Source organism: Heptranchias perlo, chromosome 23 (genome assembly GCF_035084215.1).
Source record: "Heptranchias perlo isolate sHepPer1 chromosome 23, sHepPer1.hap1, whole genome shotgun sequence".
Classification (NCBI taxonomy): Eukaryota; Metazoa; Chordata; class Chondrichthyes; order Hexanchiformes; family Hexanchidae; genus Heptranchias; species Heptranchias perlo.
The window spans coordinates 2,351,343-2,372,204 of NC_090347.1; the positions used below are offsets into that span (position 1 = coordinate 2,351,343).

Below are 20,862 nucleotides of genomic sequence, written 5' to 3' on the forward strand. Positions count from 1 at the left end.
GTACCCAAGGGCTGCTGTCACTCGTGGAATCAGACCCAGCACAAGTGAAACACCATCAAGAAAGGACAGCTAATGAGATAAAGTTGAAAGGGGGAAAAAAATGTTAGGGTTTATGGTTATAAGTACCCATTCTTTTGACTCGCATGCAAATTGGCCATGCATCTGCTTTTATGCAGCAGTCTTTACAAACTCCAGCATGAGAACTGTGTAAAAATAACAGCGCTCCATAAAGATAAATCATGTGCAGGAATGGATCTGACTTAAAGATTCAAATACAGAAGGAAAAATAAGGGGACTCCACCGCAGTTTGGAAATTTCTTGCTTTCATGATTCAATATCTAAATCCAGGGTGAGTACAAACATGGAACAAGTGATAGCAAAATTGCAACTGATCCAATTTCCTACATTCACCACATCTTGGTTAAATGTTTTACGATAGATTTGTTTATTTTTAGAGTGCTGATTTACACAGCTATTTTTAACTCCATTGTTGTCATCTGGCATCTGCCAAGACGGCTGGGCAAATCGAGATGGGACAAGTGAGCTCCATACGAGTCAAAACATCAACAATGGGGACTACCGGCTCGGAAACCAATACCTTCTTAAAGACAGATTCATTTAAAATATTTTTCAGGTGCCTAAAGCTGTTAGCAAACTGAAATAGTGAAAATACAGTAGAATGATGCAGCTTTAAATACACAGGGAATGACTGGAGTACTTGATACCATACCATATAATTTACCAGACATCAAAATTACACCCTAGTAAAATCTATTTCCTAGCCATATTATAGGATAGGATTCTGTTCAGACTAATGAAAACATTTGATTTCCTTAAACATATTACAAGATATTAAGACTAAGGACGACTGCAATAACAATGGATGGTTCCTTTTTTTTTTGCTTGCAGAGTGAAAACTAAAATTACCAAAAGCATGTTTTTCACAAATGGTCCAAACACTCTTCCCCATCCCACACAAAAAAAAACTATTTAACATTTAGTATCAAGTAGTGCTTGAGGTTGATTATGGATATACTATTTTCTCAAATCTATTCAGAATACAGTATGCTCATATTTATGAAATTACTGAAATAGAGGATCAAACTTGGATTGAGTTTTAAAACAAACTCCATAAAAAAATGTAATTTGATTTAAAAACTAAAAGTAGGCCATGACTTTACACCAGAGATACATTATTAAACACCATCTGCAGTCATCAATAAAATCTGCACTTGTGCCTTAAAAGGTACAGTGGACTGACACAATCGTCTTATGTAATTGAATTTAACTTGAATACAATGCAGCTCATCAGGTAGTATTGTACTGTCTTTTAATTACACGAATTTCCACCATAAAATTAGATTTACTAAAAGTTAGTTATTTTGTATTTTACATATCCAGAAGAGGAGTTAAAGTAAGTTGTAATCAGCACTGTAGATATGATTCATGACAAGTTTAAGGTTATTTTAGATCATTATGAAACTGAGCTTGTTGTGTTAGAAACCAGTCACTTGACCTTAAGAATAACTAGGTCAGGTTGCCAAAGAAAGAAAAGGAATACAGAGACCTAGTCTCTAGAGTGCACACGCTAGTTTGTTAGGCGACATAGAAAAGCTGTTTTATGGAGGCACCAGACATTTAGGAGAAAAAAAATTAATGTACTGTAATTTTGGGATAAGTCCATCACTAACAAGTTGATGTTCCTTCAACTGTACCAATTCTAGATTTATTTCACTATGTGCAAACTAAATTTTACTTCAATACTGAGCATCAGATAAATAAAATCTTGTCACAATCTTGCATTTTCAGTGATATAACTGATAGTCATTCATTGTGCTAGTTCAATAAGTTACTGAGAATGGCAATTTATTCCTTTAAAATGAGCTCCATTTACCCTAATACGTTATCAGATAGTTTTGTTTTTGTTTTTAATTTGCCAATACGTGAAGCATTCATGCATGGTTTGGTACCTGTGGGGTGGACAATAGGTGGAGATATATATCACACACACAAAAAAATTGTTTCAAGGTACCACAAAGTACTGAATAAAACTAATTTACTCCTTAGTCATTAATGCTAAGTAGTTTTTATGGAACTGTACAACCAGTAGTCACTGGGCTCTTTGAATGTGCCAACTGTTTCAAGATCACTTTCCTCCAGGGTTCAACCCTCATCTCTCAAGGCACTATTCTAGAAAGAGTTTAAGTATTCATTTCAATGTGCCTTTTCTCTCCCTCCCCCCAACAAACCACAAAACGAGTAAAAAAAAGTAGATTAAGGCTTGACCAAATATATAGATCTGGCTGGTGGAAGTATGGAGTGTATGTTGGTAGCCTGATCACTTAAATTGAGCTTTGGTACCTTACTTTGGCCAATTCACGAGCTTGCTTTAAAACAGAATGCAAACATCAAACCAAGCTTGATGTGCTAATGCAACTACTGTGCCCATGACTCCACGATAGAGGGTAATTCCACAATCCGGTGCTCCCACCAGAGACCAGCACTCGCATGATGCCATCTCAGAAAATCGCAGGTATCACTCCCTGCTAAGCACTGGATTGCAGAATCACCCCTCCCCCATGAAATGTGCTAGCAATGTACATGGTCAATGTTGAAAAGGGGGATCTTGAACCCATTAAAAATTTTTGCTATTACTTCAACTTCTGCTCTTCTGTACATTTGTTTCCATACCAGCCCAGGAAGCACATGATAGGGACTGTAAGCAACTACAAGAGGACAGACAGATGTCAGCTGAAATTTAATGCAGAGAAATGTGAGGTGATACATTTTGGGAGGAAACATCCTAACTGGTGAAACTTTAAGAGGAGAAAGTCATGGCCATCAAGATATCTAAAGAATTTGAACCAAATGTGAGAGCAAGGAAGACATGGGAAAAATTGTGTTGTGGTGCCATTGGTCTGTTCACCCATAGCCTATGGCAGGCATCTCTCTTAATCCAACGATCAACAAATAAATCTGCATTTGAATTTATTTGAATAAAGGATTAGAATTCCAGATGGCATATAGGAAGTGTTGCACATATTGAAGCAGTGTATGAGATGTCACTGCTGGTATTCAATGTTGACCTTTAGGGTGATCAAGTGCACAATCTTGTGTTGCCAGGTCTGCTACTCTTGATTATCATCTTCTATTAAATTAGCAGGTCAGCTACATTTCATACATTACCCAGGGTTGGCACTAGATCGGAACATCCTCCAAGTTCAGTCGTCTACAGCTCCCCAATTAATCTAGGGAGTGGCTCAACCATACAGACCAAGAAGGTGCCAAGTAAGATCTCCAGTTCATGCTGAATTAGCTGATTTCAGCCAAAGCAGCAGTAGAAGTTTAACAATTGACCTCCGAGGTTTCCCATTAATTGATGAACCATTAGTCCAGCTGGAAGTCAAAGGATGACAGTTAGGCCCCTCTACAATGCTCTGCCACCTCACAATCAAATATCCTACAAACACTCTGTCAAGGTACATCAGCCGTGGCTCACATGGTAGCACTCTCACGTCTGAGTCAGAAGGTTGTGGGTTCAAGTCCCATTCCAGAGACTGGAGCACAAAATATAGGCTGACACGTCAGGGCAGTACTGAGGGAGTGCTGCACTGTCAGAGGTGTCATCTTTCTGATGAGACCTTAAACAGAGGCCCCGTCTGCCCTCTCACATGGGTGTAAAAGATCCCATGGCACTCTTCAAAGAAGATCAGGGGATTTCTCCTTGGTGTCAACTCAAAGGGTGGTGAGTGTCTGGAACGAGCTGCCAGAGGCAGTAATAGAGGCGGGTACAATTTTGTCTTTTAAAAAGCATTTGGACAGTTACATGGGTAAGATGGGTATAGAGGGATATGGGCCAAGTGCAAGCAATTGGGACTAGCTTAGTGGTATAAACTGGGCGACATGGACATGTTGGGCCGAAGGGCCTGTTTCCATGTTGTAAACTTCTATGATTCTATTCTATGTGTCCTGGCTAATATTTATCCTTCATCTGACATCACAAAAAACAGATTACCTGGTCATCACATTGCTGTTTGTGGGAGCTTGCTGTGTGCAAATTGGCTGCCATGTTTCCTACATTACGACAGTGACTACACTTCAAAAGTAATTAATTGGCTGCAATGCACTTTGGGATGTCCTGAGGCCATAAAAGGAACTATATAAATCCAAGTTCTTTCTTTCTTTACACTAAGTAGCAGCTTGGCTACTGTACCAAGGGGCAAATAACACTTATAAAACCATATTCCAAAAAAGAGTCAACACCGCAAGAGTGAAGGGGATGAGAGAAGACTGCTAAAAAAAACAAAATTTAGGATGCTCTTGTTTTCATGCTTTTGGACTGTACTGAGTAAAGGCAAGATGTAGATTCTCTCCCATCCAAGAAGCAGGCTACAATAAACTATTACTAGAAGGCAAGAGGAATTATAAAGTACTGAAGATACAGCTGGTGATGTCATGCTTCAACCTGGGCTTTCATTCACTATACCCATTTAATCGTACACATGCTTGCCATGGCACTGTTTGCTCAGCATCTGAAACCTACTATACATCCACACAAGATTTTGAACACCAATAAATTGTTACTTAACTCTGTGCTCCAAATAACTCAATTTTCAAATACACCAGGAAAGCTGTAGCAAGCAAATAGTTATAAGAATGCAGTAGTTGTCAGGGTGGTTTAATTATATAATTTTGTTGATCATGAAAAAAAAGCTGCATTTCCAAACCCTGCCAAGTCTCCTCAGAAGCAATTCCAGACTCATTTATGCATCGCATCCAATGCAATATCTACAAAATAAAGGATAATTATATTTTATCCACTTTGTTTTGCCCTGCTCTGTAATATACTGCACTCCATACCAGACAGCATATTATTTTTAGGAAGTCCCAAAACCTTTTCTCTGGAATAAAACTAAATAAAGGCCATTGGTCTCCTAAGATCAGAACTAAGGGAAAAAGGGAGTTCCCATTTTAACATCTTAACTAGTTCCCGGTTTACCGTAGTTGTTTTTTTTTGGGGGGAGGGGGTTAAGAAAGAGAGAAAATGATAAAGTTCTACGACAGGCAAGCTGTTAAACGGTTAAGCTAACTTTATTGATTATTCTGGTCGGGTAAGAGCTCATTACTTGAAGATTTTGCTTTCAACCCACATCCCGTGTTGCGCTTATTCACGCAGATGACATTTGGAAAACACTCTGCCAGCACATCCCAGGAGATATTGCAATGAACAAACGATATCAAAGCAAGTCCGTGTCTACACAGCCTCCCTGCACTGCCTCTCAGAATAAATACTATATTATTAAAGAAAGAAAACGCAAGTTGGGCTATTTTGAAAACTGGGGCCCGTTAGATTGTCATCAGATGCAACTTAACTTGCTGGCGAGGGTGTGAGTGACACCACGGTCGACCAATCAACGAGCAGAAGGAGAGGTGGGCGGGCTCAGTCTAAAGCCATCGGCCAATCGGCACGAGGCGAAAGGGCGGGCCTTGGAGCCGGTGAGGTTAGATTGAGAAGTCTGAGCGGGACTCGTCCTGATTGAACGAGAAGCGGGAGAAAGGCCCTCCCGCCGAACTCGAGTAAGCGCCTGTACCGGGGGGGGGGCCGAATTACGCTGGGCTGGCCGACCGACCGACCGGTAGGTACACTCACCTCCTCGGCGTGCTTGCGCAGGGCTTTCTCCCGCTCGTACTGGGTGATGAGCTGCTCGTTGTCCTCCTTCAGCAGCTCCAACTCCACCTCGTGCTCTTGGTTCTCGGCGAAAACCGTGTCCAGGTTCTCCAGCACGCCGACCACCAGCGGCATCAGGTCGTTCACCACGTCCTCGTCGTATTTGCGGATCATCCGCTCGAACTCACGGTAAATATTGGCCGCCAGGCCCGACACCCGCTCCGACATAACGTTAGTGTTGGAGTCATCCTGGTAAACCACTCCATCGTCCAGTTCCATTTTACTTATTGGGAGGGGGGAAAAAACGAATTAATTTACAGCGAAGAAAAGTATAAGGGGAGGGGAAAAAATATTTCTCCTCAGTTTTCGGCTGCTTCTATCCTTTTCAACCCCCCTCCCCTCGCGCTCTCTCTCTCTCGAGGGGCGCCTCTCCCGCTGTCTCGAGCTCCGTGTTGACGCCGCACTCGGCTCGAGGCCACTGGCGCGACAGCCCCGCTCCCTCCTCGCGTGTGCGCGCACGCGCGCGACAGCCCCTCCTCCTCCTCCCCGCGCGCGCGCGCCTCCTTCACAAACGATAGGGCGCTCCCACAATCACGTGACGTGGCGCTGCGGGGACGCGCGCAGAGGCAGGATGGATAAAGAGAGAGAGGGGAGGGCCTAAAAAAAAAGTCAAGGTTGGATAATTTCCACTAAACCAAAAAATACTGCAGGATGCTGGAAAACGTGAAATAAAAACAGAAAATGCTGTAGCAGGTCAGGCAGCATCTGTAGAGAGAGAGAGAAACAGAGTTAACTTTTCAGGTCAATGACCCTTTGTCAGAACTGGGTAATTGGGGTGTAGAAGGACTCCAGTTTAGGAGAAGGTGATCTCACTGAAACATGTACGGTTCTGAGGGGGCTTGACAAGGTAGAGGCTGAGAGGTTGTTTCCCCTGGCTGGCGAGTCCAGAACTAGGGGGCATAGTCTCAGGATAAGGCCATTTAAGACTGAGATGAGGAGGAATTTCTTCACTCAGAGGGTTGTGAATCTTTGGAATTCTCTACCCCAGAGGGCTGTGGCTGCTGAGTCGTTGAGTATATTCAAGGCTGAGATCGATAGATTTTTGGACACTCGGAGAATCAAGGGATATGGGGACCAGGTGGGAAAGTGGAGTTGAGGCCAAAGATCAGTCATGATTTTATGGAATGGCGGAGCAGGCTCAAGGGGCTGTATGGCCTACTCCTGCTCCTATTTCTTATTTTCTTATGTAATTCCCACCCTCCTCCCAGTACTTGTACTTGCCCCGTCTGCCTTTAATCCATAAAGGAGACACTTTGTTATCCCCCAGTGTCATCAAAAAAATCTAACAAAAATGCCTCCTTTTTTGAAAGAGGGGCACCTCTAATAGAAATCTAAATTTTTTTTGAAAAAAGCAAAACTTACCAAATTAAATAATAATGTTGCCACCCAATATGTGTCCAATTATGCCCACCAGTACCTGCGGTGCCCACCGGCCAAGGAAGGTCTCAAACGTACCGCAAGCTCCTTCTCCAGGGCCGCCAGGTGCAGACAAGGCCGTGGAAGAGAGGCTTGCAGCCGGAGCAACGGTATTTACAATAGAGGAAGAGGGTAGCATGGAAACTCATTTTGAATTGAATGGGGACTCTCCATAATTAATGTAAGCAAATTAACTGTAATGAAGAAAATAATGACTCTAAAGCGTTGACATATCCCCAGGACCAGATGATTTCCATCCCAGAGTTTTAAAGGAAGTAGATGAAAACATTGCAGAAGCCCTAACTATAAACTTCCAAAGTTCTCTAGATTCAGGAACCGTTCCTTTAGATTGGAAAATTGCACATGTCACTCCGCTATTTAAGAAAGGTAAGAGAGGGAAACCACGGAATAATAGACCAGTTAGCCTAACATCTGTTGTCGGGAAATTACTAGAGTCTACAATTAAGGATAGAGTGACTGAACATCTTGAACATTTTCGGCAGATCAGAGAGAGCCAGCATGGATTTGTAAGCCTGATTGAATTTTTTGAAGAGATGACAAAAGTAGTGGACAGGGGAATGTCTATGGATATTGTTTATTTGGACTTCCAGAAGGCATTCGATAAAGTCCCTCATAAGAGACTATTAGCTAAAGTTGAAGCTCATGGAATAGAGGGCAAATTATTGACCAGGTTAGGAAATTGATTGAGTGGCAGGAGACAGAGGGTAGAGATAATGGACAGGTACTCAAATTGACAGGATGTGACTTGTGGTGTCCCAAAGGGATCTGTGTTGTGGCCTCAACTATTCACTGTATTTATTAACAACTTATTTTTGGAAAGAGATCGTTCTAATTTGCGTTTGAATGAATCAATACTAACTGCTTCCACCGTCTCCCGAGGGAGTCTGTTCCATAGATTGACCACTCGCTCACTGAAATATTGTTTCTGCACATAAGTTTTGAATATACCTACATTATCTAGTCTTCTCTATTGTTCTCCCTTCCTTTCCTGAAGGGCCTGACTCATGCTGTGATACCTCGCCACTAATGCCAACAGCCTGTCCCAGGAAACTAACTACAACCACAGACATGTGTATTGAAGAATGTCATCTTTTCAAAGAAGAGCAGGGAATTCACCCAGTGTCCTGGCCAGCAATATTCCCTCAGCCACCACTACCAAAAAGTCACAGGTTAGCTGGTTATTCATCTCGTTGCTGTTTGTGGGATCTTGTGTGCACGAAATGGCTGCCACATTTGCCTACATAACAACAGTGACTGCACTTGGGACGTGATTAGGAACTACATAAATGCAAGTTCTCTTTTTTTACCTGAAACATTAACCTATCTTTTCTCTTTCAGGTGCAGATTGACCTGCCGTGTATTTTCTGTTTTTACTTCAGATTTCCAACATTTGCAATTTTTATCGTCTCTGCTGAATGTACTTTATGTAAATACAATGATAAATATACAGACTTAGAATCATAGAAGTTTACAACATGGAAACAGGCCCTTCGGTCCAACATGTCCATGTCGCCCAGTTTATACCACTAAGCTAGTCCCAATTGCCTGCACTTGGCCCATATCCCTCTATACCCATCTTACCCATGTAACTGTCCAAATGCTTTTTAAAAGACAAAATTGTACCCGCCTCTACTACTGCCTCTGGCAGCTCGTTCCAGACACTCACCACCCTTTGAGTGAAAAAATTGCCCCTCTGGACCCTTTTGTATCTCTCCCCTCTCACCTTAAATCTATGCCCCCTCGTTATAGACTCCCCTACCTTTGGGAAAAGATTTTGACTATCTACCTTATCTATGCCCCTCATTATTTTATAGACTTCTATAAGATCACCCCTAAACCTCCTACTCTCCAGGGAAAAAAGTCTCAGTCTATCCAACCTCTCCCTATAAGTCAAACCATCAAGTCCCGGTAGCATCCTAGTAAATCTTTTCTGCACTCTTTCTAGTTTAATAATATCCTTTCTATAATAGGGTGACCAGAACTGTACACAGTATTCCAAGTGTGGCCTTACTAATGTCTTGTACAACTTCAACAAGACATCCCAACTCCTGTATTCAATGTTCTGACCAATGAAACCAAGCACGCTGAATGCCTTCTTCACCACCCTATCCACCTGTGACTCCACTTTCAAGGAGCTATGAACCTGTACTCCTAGATCTCTTTGTTCTATAACTCTCCCCAACGCCCTACCATTAACGGAGTAGGTCCTGGCCCGATTCGATCTACCAAAATGCATCACCTCACATTTATCTAAATTAAACTCCATCTGCCATTCATCGGCCCACTGGCCCAATTTATCAAGATCCCGTTGCAATCCTAGATAACCTTCTTCACTGTCCACAATGCCACCAATCTTGGTGTCATCTGCAAACTTACTAACCATGCCTCCTAAATTCTCATCCAAATCATTAATATAAATAACAAATAACAGCGGACCCAGCACCGATCCCTGAGGCACACCGCTGGTCACAGGCCTCCAGTTTGAAAAACAACCCTCCACAACCACCCTCTGTCTTCTGTCGTCAATCCAATTTTGTATCCAATTGGCTACCTCACCTTGGATCCCGTGAGATTTAACCTTCAAATATAAGCGAGTCCCTAATTTATGCCTGTGGGATTATAAAATAAATTATATTTTTTAAAATTGTAACTTTGTTTATTGTGTTTTTCTCACCTACTCTCCTGTATGTCGGTGATTCATCATGGTGTACAATTCCATGGTGTACAATTCCATGGTGTCTACTGTTCCCCTGGGATCTTGTCCAGGTGAGCACTCTTAATGTACTAACTATTGAACAGCGAAACAGGATCTTTAACTTCCGGGGCAGGCAGACTGAGTCTTGGTTTAACATCCAACATTTCAGAATTCCTCATCACCGCTCGAGCAGTTAACCGAGGCTGTGCACTCAAGCACAGCCGAGGTTAACTGCTGGAGCAGTTAATAAAAACTGTTGCAGTATTGCCAATCTCTCAAGTGTAGAAATCATGAGATTTTGCAGCCAACCTCTCATGCATTAACCATACCCATTTAGTATTTTTAATTGTCCTAAAAAAAAAATCCCCACAATGGTTTAAGTATGGGTATCTTAACAGCAATTTTATGTTGAGGGAGGTAATGAGGGATGGAAAAAATCAGCTCCACAATAAAATCTGAACAGCAGCAGGAAATGGAGGCTTTCGGCCTGGGAGCGGTGGCGAGCAGGGCTTTCGGCCTGGGAGCGGTGGCGAGCAGGGCTTTCGGCCTGGGAGCGGTGGCGAGCAGGGCTTTCGGCCTGGGAGCGGTGGCATGGTTTGAGGCCTTCAGCCAAGGAGTCAGTGAGCAGACCCCTGACCAGCGGAATGGACTCTCTCAAGCTGCAGACTGGTGCCAGAGGCCAAAGAAACGTTGCACATGTCCAGAGAGTCCAAATGGCAAAAAAGATATGTTAACATGGCTCAGTTGATAATGCTGTTCACCATTGGTTCAAAACTTGTAGGTTCAAGACACACACAACTGTTTGAGTGCACAGCCTAGGTTAACTGCTGGAGCAGTGCTGAGGAATTCTGAAATGTTGGATGTTAAACCAAGACTCGGTCTGCCTGCCCCGGAAGTTAAAGATCCTGTTTCACTGTTCAAAAAAATGAGTGTTCTCAGTGTCCAGATCAACATTCCTCACTCAACCAATACTTGCTGAAAACAGATTAACTGCTCAGCCATGTTCATTGTGCAGAATGGCTACCATGTTTACTTACATACAACAGTCACTGCACTTCAGGGAGCAGGTTATAGTTTAAAGAGACACACTCAAGCCCTCTTGTGTGTCTTGAACCTACAAGTCTCTAATCTGCTGGTGAGAGCATTATCAACTGAGCCAAGCTAACCCATCTTTTTTGCTCTTTGGACTCTCTGGACATGTGTACTATTTCTTTGGTCTCTGACACCGAAGCTACAGCTTCATACTCCGCTCCCCGCTAGTCAGGTGCCTGCTCCCTAAAGTGCAGTTACTGTTGTTATAAACTCAAGTTGTTGTTGTCACCAATTGTATAAAGCATTTTGATGCTGTAAGGTACTTTATAAATGTAAGTATTATTTTTACTTTAAAAGCACAAGACTTTCATAAGGTATGAGTGGCTCAGAAAAAAGCAACAAAACTCATAATAAAATAAAAGTAGTTCAACCATGGAGAGCAGTACAGCTGAAGCAGATCCAGTTGTTACCCTGCATAACATGGACGCACTTTCATTCTGAGGTCACCAGACAGTGTATCATACATTGTTCTGAGCTGCTCTACGTTATTTTATGTTCCCCTTTCACATACGTATCTCAAAGAAACTGTTTCCTTGCAATGCCACAAAATCTGTATAATATTACCAAGAGCTGCAGAGAAACAGCTTCCCCCGAATCTGAGGTTCACTCAAACAGTCAGAAGAATGATGCATAACATATGAAGTCAAGAAAAAAATGCATTCGGCATGAATGATATTAGAGCAATATTGTCCCAACACGATAGCCACGAGCCACATGTGGGAATCCAGATGTGAATGATTGGATTTCTGATTAGTGAATGCTAAACCTATATAAATCACTGGTTAGGCCTCGGCTGGAGCGTTGGGTCCAATTCTGGGTACCACACTTTAGGAAGGATGTCGAAGCCTTTACCAAAATGATACTAGCGATGAGGGACTTCAGTTATGTGGAGAGACTTGAGCAGCTGGGATTGTTTTCCTTAGAGGAGAGAAGGTTTGGGGAGATTTGATAGAGGAGTTCAAAATTATGACGGGTTTTGATCGAGTAAATAAAGAGAAACTATTTCCACTGGCAGGGGGTCGGTAACCAGAGGACACAGATTTAAGGTAATTGACAAAAGAACCAGAAATGAGATTTTTTTTTTATGTAGCGAGTTGTTAGGATTTGGAGTGCGCTGAATGAAAGGGTGGTGGAAGCAGATTCAATAGTAACTTTCGAAAGAGAATTGGATCAATACATGAAAAGAAAAAATTTGTAGGGCTATGGGGAAACAGCAGGGCAAGTGGGACTAATTGGATAGATCTTTCAAAGAGCCAGCACAGGCACGATGGGCCAAATGGCCTCCTTCTGTGCCATATGATTCTACAAAATAAAAAATGAGTAATATACACTGTTGTTGGGCGTGTGATCCATATTTGTCTGATTTTGCTTCTATGAAGCGCCTTGGGACATTTTTCTACATTAAAGGCACTACATAAGTGCAAGTTATTGTTGTCTTATATCCTTTCAGTGGAAATGTACAGATCACCTGTGGTATTACTCTTGGTGAGTTGATGTTTTGCTGTTGGAAGTGGATGTGCTGAGGTGTGAGAGATGGGGAGAGGGTCCAATCTTCACTGAGGCTCTGTTTCAAAAGGTATGCTCTGTCGCGAATGGTGGTGGACAATTAAACAGCTAATGGGAGGAGGAGGCTCTGTAAACATCCCCATCCTCGATGATGGCGGAGTCCAGCACAAAAGTGCAAAAGACAGGGCTGAAGCATTTGTAACCATCTTCAGCCAGAAGTACCGAGTGGATGATCCATCTCGGCCTCCTCCCGATATCCCCACCATCACAGAAGCCAGTCTTCAGCCAATTCGATTCACTCCACGTGATATCAAGAAACGGCTGAGTGCACTGGATACAGCAAAGGCTACATACCCCGACAACATCCCGGCTGTAGTGCTCCAGAACTAGCCGCACCTCTAGCCAAGCTGCTCCAGTACAGCTAAACACTAGCATCTACCCGACAATGTGGAAAATTGCCCAGGTATGTCCTGTCCACAAAAAGCAGGACAAATCCAATCCGGCCAATTATCGCCCCATCAGTCTACTCAATCATCAGCAAAATGATGGAAGGTGTCGTCGACAGTGCTATCAAGCGGCACTTACCAATAACCTGCTCACTCATGCTCAGTTTGGGTTCCACCAGGACCACTCAGCTCCAGACCTGATTACAGCCTTGGTCCAAACGTGGACAAAAGACCTTAATTCCAGAGGTGAGGTGAGAGTGACTGCCCTTGACATCATGGCATCATTTGACCGAGTGTGGCACCAAGGAGCCCTCGTAAAATTGAAGTCAATGGGAATCAGGGGGAAAACTCTCCAGTCATATCTAGCACAAAGGAAGATGGTAGTGGTTGTTGGAGGCCAATCATCTCAGCCCCAGGACATTGCTGCAGGAGTTCCTCAGGGCAGTGTCCTCGGCCCAACCATCTTCAGCTGCTTCATCAATGACCTTCCCTCCATCATAAGGTCAGAAATGGGGATGTTCGCTGACGATTGCAGTGTTCAGTTCCATTCGCAACCCCTCAGGTAATGAAGCAGTCCATGCCCGCATGCAGCAAGAACTGGACAACATCCAGGCTTGCGCTGATCAGTGGCAAGTAACATTCGTGCCAGACAAGTGCCAGGCAATGACCATCTCCAACAAGAGAGAGTCTAACCACCTCCCCTTGACATTCAACGACATTACCATTGCCGAATCCCCCACCATCAACTTCCTGGACCAGCCATATAAATACTGTGGCTTCAAGAGCAGGTCAGAGGCTGGGTATTCTTCGGCGAGTGACTCACCTCTTGACTCCCCAAAGCCTTTCCACCATCTACAAGGCACAAGTCAGGAGTGTGATGGAATACTCTCCACTTGCCTGGATGAGTGCAGCTCCAACAACACTCAAGAAGCTCGACACCATCCAGGACAAAGCAACCCGCTTGATTGGCACCCTATCCACCACCCTAAACATTCACTCCCTCCACCACCGGCATACCGTGGCTGCAGTGTGTACCATCCACAGGATGCACTGCAGCAACTTGCCAAGGCTTCTTTGACAGCACCTCCCAAACCCCCGACCTCTACCACCTAGAAGGACAAGAGCAGCAGGCACATGGAAACAACACCACCTACACGTTGCCCTCCAAGTCACACACCATCCCGACTTGGAAATATATTGCCGTTCCTTCATCGTCGCTGGATCAAAATCCTGGAACTCCCTTCCTAACAGCACTGTGGGAGAACCTTCACCACACGGACTGCAGCGGTTCAAGAAGGCGGCTCACCACCACCTTCTCAGGGGCAATGAGGGATGGGCAATAAATGCTGGCCTTGCCAGCGATACCCACATCCCATGAATGAATTAAAAAAAACTGAATAAAGCTCCCTCTACACTGCCTTATGAAACACTCCCAGGGCAGGTACAGTACAGGTTAGATAGAGAGTAAAGTTCCCTTGGCACTGCCCCATCAAACACTCCCAGGACAGGTACAGCAGGGGTTAGATACAGAGTAAAGTATCAAAAGAAGGTATTAGTTTTTTACATTTCATTCCCATAATTGTTTCATATTGGGCAACAGTTGTAGAAAGCTTCATGTAGGTGACTGTGAGAATATATAATCTGAATTCTGCTTTCAATTAAGATCATTTGTGTATCAATGTTATATATGTTGATCTTGTAATCTACACTTAACATTTCAAGCATCTTGAAACACAGGCAGTCTCAAATATTTGTGTGTATAATATATATTATGCATTGATATATAAACATAAAGTTTTCTATCTCATACTCCTATATTAGATGTCACTTCTCAAAGCATCACACCTGAAAGTATACTTCACACTTACAGTTCACACTCAGATTTCATCTTCATAAAACCGCAAGAGATCACAGCTAAACAGGTCGGAAACATACCAATCAAAAGCAGGCCGTGTACTTACATAGTCTTCCAATGAAAAACTTCTAAGAACACACAGATCAACAATGAACATTCATCAAAAGCTACCAATAAAAAGGGAAACTTATTTAACAAATATAGCCTGATATGTGTGACAGGTGAAACTTTCCACTTTGAAATGTTGCCATTGTTTATTTATATTCCATGATATATTCCAAGTGGTTATAACAGCTGCAATTCTTTTAAGAGAGGGCTCAAAGCAATCAAGGAAAAAATTAACAAATACAGACAGTGAATCCTGTATGAACTGCGTGAATCCAGTATGAAAACTTTGCCAACACCCCTCTGCTGAGCACAAAATAAAAGTATATTAAAAAATGTATTGATGAACTGTTTTGTATCTCACCTGTGGGTCTGTGGAATTGGTGGCCCTTTGCATATCTGGACTTTGATGCTCAGTCAAGCATCTGTCAAACATTACCACCGCAAATGTATTTTGGTCAATGTTGTTCGTTTTGAATTAGCCCCAGGGGAGTAATTTCTGCTCAGCTGCATGTCCGACTGTACCAGCAATAGCTGGAGCTCAATGATTAACTTGCTGCCAGCAAGTATGTTCAAATCAGCACAGTCCTGCATGTAGGGTACATGTGTTAAAGAGTCTCACTCCCAGAATGTGGTAGGTACTTTATTTTAATTGGATCCTCTCCCCTCCTGTGCCGAAGACACCAGCTCTTGCAAGGATTCGGTTCCATGGGCTGTTGGCCACACTCTAGTTCCTCATCCAAGTGGCCATTCTTCCTGTATCGATTAAAGCTATTTGTTGGTGGGGGCCATGACATCCCAGCTCAGTCCTGATCCTCTCCTCACTTGACGTGTACATGTATACTTTCCAGTGGAGGTGGCGGGGGGAGGGGTCACTCGTTACCAATCAGGAACAGCGGCCCTGTCTGATTTTCATCTCTGAAGCCCACTGTAAAGTACCTACTGCTTCCCTATCTGAGATCGGCTAAACCATCACAGTCTCGGAATCGAATCTTAGATTTTCTATTCAGTTATACAGTGAATTTACCAAGTTAAGCATCACCCGGCGGGGGGGCGCACTGGATTAACCCTTTAAAAAGAGTCATATTCTTGGTGATGATGATTGGTTATGAACTCATCTGGGGGTGCTGGCTGGGAGGAGTCACTGAGCTCGACATAGAGTGGGAGCTGGATTAACATTAGTGGAGACACAGTCAGTAACACAGCTCAGTGCTACACTGGCTAAGTTTTTACCCAGAGCTGGCAGCTCTGAGAAACCAAACGGAGTGATTGTTACAACTACCGAGATACTTGAGAGGTATGAATCATAGAATCATAGAAGTTACAACATGGAAACAGGCCCTTCGGCCCAGCATGTCCATGTCGCCCAGTTTATACCACTAAGCTACTCCCAATTGCCTGCACTTGGCCCATATCCCTCTATACCCATCTTACCCATGTAACTGTCCAAGTGCTTTTTAAAAGACAAAATTGTACCCGCCTCTACTACTGCCTCTGGCAGCTCGTTCCAGACACTCACCACCCTTTGAGTGAAAAAATTGCCCCTCTGGACCCTTTTGTATCTCTCCCCTCTCACCTTAAATCTGTGCCCCCTCGTTATAGACTCCCCTACCTTTGGGAAAAGATTTTGACTATCGACCTTATCTATGCCCCTCATTATTTTATAGACTTCTATAAGATCACCCCTTAACCTCCTACTCTCCAGGGAAAAAAGTCCCAGTCTGTCTAACCTCTCCCTGTAAGTCAAACCATCAAGTCCCGGTAGCATCCTAGTAAATCTTTTCTGCACTCTTTCTAGTTTAATAATATCCTTTCTATAATAGGGTGACCAGAACTGTACACAGTACTCCAAGTGTGGCCTCACCAATGCCCTGTACAACTTCAACAAGACATCCCAACTCCTGCATTCAATGTTCTGACCAATGAAACCAAGCATGCTGAATGCCTTCTTCACCACCCTATCCACCTGTGACTCCACTTTCAAGGAGCTATGAATCTGTACTCCCAGATCTCTTTGTTCTATAACTCTCCCCAACACCCTACCATTAACGGAGTAGGTCCTGGCCCGATTCGATCTACCAAAATGCATCACCTCACATTTATCTAAATTAAACTCCATCTGCCATTCATCGGCCCACTGGCCCAATTTATCAAGATCCCGTTGCAATCCTAGATAACCTTCTTCACTGTCCACAATGCCACCAATCTTGGTGTCATCTGCAAACTTACTAACCATGCCTCCTAAATTCTCATCCAAATCATTAATATAAATAACAAATAACAGCGGACCCAGCACCGATCCCTGAGGCACACCGCTGGACACAGGCATCCAGTTTGAAAAACAACCCTCTACAACCACCCTCTGTCTTCTGTCGTCAAGCCAATTTTGTATTCAATTGGCTACCTCACCTTGGATCCCATGAGATTTAACCTTATGTAACAACCTACCATGCGGTACCTTGTCAAATGCTTTGCTGAAGTCCATGTAGACCACGTCTACTGCACAGCCCTCATCTATCTTCTTGGTTACCCCTTCAAAAAACTCAATCAAATTCGTGAGACATGATTTTCCTCTCACAAAACCATGCTGACTGTTCCTAATTAGTCCCTGCCTCTCCAAATGCCTGTAGATCCTGTCCCTCAGAATACCCTCGAACAACTTACCCACTACAGATGTCAGGCTCACTGGTCTGTAGTTCCCAGGCTTTTCCCTGCCGCCCTTCTTAAACAAAGGCACAACATTTGCTACCCTCCAATCTTCAGGCACCTCACCTGTAGCGGTGGATGATTCAAATATCTCTGCTAGGGGACCCGCAATTTCCTCCCTAGCCTCCCATAACGTCCTGGGATACATTTCATCAGGTCCCGGAGATTTATCTACCTTGATGCGCGTTAAGACTTCCAGCACCTCTCTCTCTGTAATATGTACACTCCTCAAGACATCACTATTTATTTCCCCAAGTTCCCTAACATCCATGCCTTTCTCAACCGTAAATATCGATGTGAAATATTCATTCAGGATCTCACCCATCTCTTGTGGTTCCGCACATAGATGACCTTGTTGATCCTTAAGAGGCCCTACTCTCTCCCTAGTTACCCTTTTGCCCTTTATGTATGTGACAAAGAACTCTATTGCTGTAACAATCCTATCTTTCTACATAGATTTCATAAAGGTATTACATTCTGTCTTGTTCACCCTTGCATTCGACAAGGTTCCAAATAAGAGACCGTTACCAAAAATGAGAGCGCATTGAATTGGAGGCATCTACTGACTTGGATAGGGAATTGATTAGGAGGTAGAAGATAGAGAGTAGGGATAAAGGGTATGTAGTCAAATTGGCAGGATGTGACTGGTGGTGTCCCCCAGGGATCTGTACTGGGATCTCAGCTTTTCGCTATATTTATAAATGACTTGGATGAAGGAATAGAGAGCTGTATATCCAAGTTTGCTGATGACACTAAGTTGGGTGGAACAGTAAATAGTGTCGACAGGAGCAGAAAGTTGCAAAGCAACATTGATAGATTAAGTGAGTGGGCAAAACTGTGGCAGATGGAGTTCAATGTAGGAAAGTGAGAGGTCATCCACTTTGGACCTAAGAAAGATAGATCAGAGTATTTTCTAAATGGCGAGCAGAGAGATTTAGGGGTCCAAGTACAGAAATCACCAAAAACGAGTGGACAGGTACAAAAAATAATTAAAAAGGCTCATGGAATGTTGGCCTTTATCTCAAGAGGGCTGGAATACAAAGGGGTAGAAGTTATGTTGCAGCAGTACAGTTAGACCACATTTAGAGTACTGTGTTCAGTTCTGGGCACCGCATCTCAGGAAGGATATATTGGCCTTGGAGGGGGCTGCAGCACAGATTCAGCAGATTGATACCAGAGCTAAAAGGGTTAAATTATGAGGACAGGTTACATAGACTAGGCTTGTATTCCCTTGAATATTGAAGATTAAGGGGTAATCTAAATGGGGTGTTTAAAATGATCAAATGAGTTGACAGGGTGGGGGAGTCCAGAATAAGGAGGTGTGGCCTTAAAATTAGAGCTAGGCCGTTCAGGAGTGATGTTAGGGAGCAGTTCTTCACACAAAGGGGAGTGGAAATCTGAAATTCTCCTCCCCAAAAAGCTATTGAGTTTGGGGGTCAATTGAAAATTTCAAAATTGAGATTGATCGATTTTTGTTAGTCAAGGGTATTAAGGTTCATGGAACCAAGGTGAGTAGATGGAATTAAGATACAGATCAGCCATGATCTAATTTAATGTCGGAACAGGCTCGAGGGACTGAATGGCCTGCACCTGATCCTGGGTTCCTATGTTCCTTGCAAGTCATGATTAATATTTTCACTGTGCTATTGGCACACAAACATTTAAACCTGGTTGCATTAATGTAATCTATTAATGCAGTTTTTTTTTTATTCATTCATGGGATGTGGGCGTTGCTGGCGAGGCCAGCATTTATTGCCCATCCCTAATTGCCCCTGAGAAGGTAGTGGTGAGCCACCTTCTTGAACCGCTGCAGTCCGTGTGGTGAAGGTTCTCCCACAGTGCTGTTAGGAAGGGAGTTCCAGGATTTTGATCCAGCGACGATGAAGGAACGGCAATATATTTCCAAGTCGGGATGGTGTGTAACTTGGAGGGGAACGTACAGGTGGTGTTGTTACCATGTGCCTGCTGTCCTTGTCCTTCTAGGTGGTAGAGGTCGTGGGTTTGGGAGATGCTGTCGAAGAAGCCTTGGTGAGTTGCTGCAGTGCATCCTGTGGATGGTACACACTGCAGTCAAAGTGTGCCGCTGTTGAAGGGAGTGAATGTTTAGGGTGGTGGATGGGGTGCCAATCAAGCGGGCTGCTTTGTCCTGGATGGTGTTGAGCTTCTTGAGTGTTGTTGGAGCTGCACTCATCCAGGCAAGTGGAGAGTATTCCATCACACTCCTGCATTGTGCCTTGTAGATGGTGGAAAAGCTTTGGGGAGTCACAAGGTGAGTCACTTGCTGCAGAATATCCAGCCTCTGACCTGCTCTTGTAGCCACAGTATTTATGTGGTTGGTCCAGTTAAGTTTCTGGTCAATGGTGACCCCCAGGATGTTGATGATGGGGGATTCGATGATGGTAATGTCGTTGAATGTCAAGGGGAGGCGGTTGGACTCTCTCGTTGGAGATGGTCATTGCCTGGCACTTGTCTGGTGCGAATGTTACTTGCCACTTATCAGCCCAAGCCTGGATGTTGTCCAGGTCTTGCTGCACGCGGGCATGGACTGCTTCATTATCTAAGGGGTTGCGAATGGAACTGAACACTGTGCAATCATCCCCATTTCTGACCTTATGATGGAGGGAAGGTCATTGATGAAGCAGCTGAAGATGGTTGGGCCTGAGGAATTCCTGCAGCAATGCCCTGGGCTGAGATGACTGGCCTCCAACAACCACTACCATTTTCCTTTGTGCTAGGTATGGTTCCAGCCACTGGAGTTTCCCATTGACTTTAATTTTACTAGGGCTCCTTGGTGCCACACTCGGTCAAACGTTGACTTGATGTCAAGTGCAGTTACTCTCACCTCACCTCTGGAATTCAGTTCTTTTGTCCATGTTTGGACCAAGGCTGTAATGAGGTCTGGAGCCGAGTGGTCCTGGCGGAACCCAAACTGAGCATCGGTGAGCAGGTTATTGGTGAGTAAGTGCCGCTTGATAGCACTGTCGACGACACCTTCCATCGCTTTGCTGATGATTGAGAGTAGGCTGATGGGACGGTAATTGGCTGGATTGGATTTGTCCTGCTTTTTGTGGACAGGATATACCTGGGCAATTTTCCACATGGTTGGGTAGATGCCAGTGTTTAGCTGTACTGGAACAGTTTGGCGAGTAGGCGCAGCTAGTTCTGGAGCACAAGTCTTCAGCACTACAGCCGGCATGTTGTCAGTGCCCATAGCCTTTGCTGTATCCAATGCACTCAGCCTTTTCTTGATATCACGTGGAGTGAATCGAATTGACTGAACTCTGGCATCTGT

The 20,862-nt window shown here is 43.8% G+C and overlaps 1 protein-coding gene and 1 long non-coding RNA gene across 4 annotated transcripts in view; one reads left to right on the plus strand and one right to left on the minus strand.

Annotated features, from left to right (window-relative positions):
* Positions 1 to 9,907, minus strand: part of LOC137341002 (C-Jun-amino-terminal kinase-interacting protein 4-like) — a 216,932-nt gene extending 207,025 nt beyond the window's left edge. For 2 of the 3 annotated variants that reach the window (XM_068003815.1, XM_068003813.1), the window contains exon 1: positions 5,651 to 6,176. In XM_068003815.1, coding sequence (XP_067859916.1) covers positions 5,651 to 5,947 — 297 coding nt within the window. In that variant the 5' untranslated portion in view covers positions 5,948 to 6,176. Of the gene's footprint in view, positions 1 to 5,650; positions 6,177 to 9,839 lie in introns of those variants that run through there. The other variant, XM_068003814.1, reaches the window with a different exon arrangement.
* Positions 5,493 to 8,943, plus strand: LOC137341003 (uncharacterized). Its single transcript, XR_010966937.1, has 3 exons — positions 5,493 to 5,857; positions 8,160 to 8,334; positions 8,504 to 8,943. It is a non-coding gene; the product is annotated as an uncharacterized lncRNA (long non-coding RNA).
* Positions 9,908 to 20,862: the final 10,955 nt, after the last annotated feature.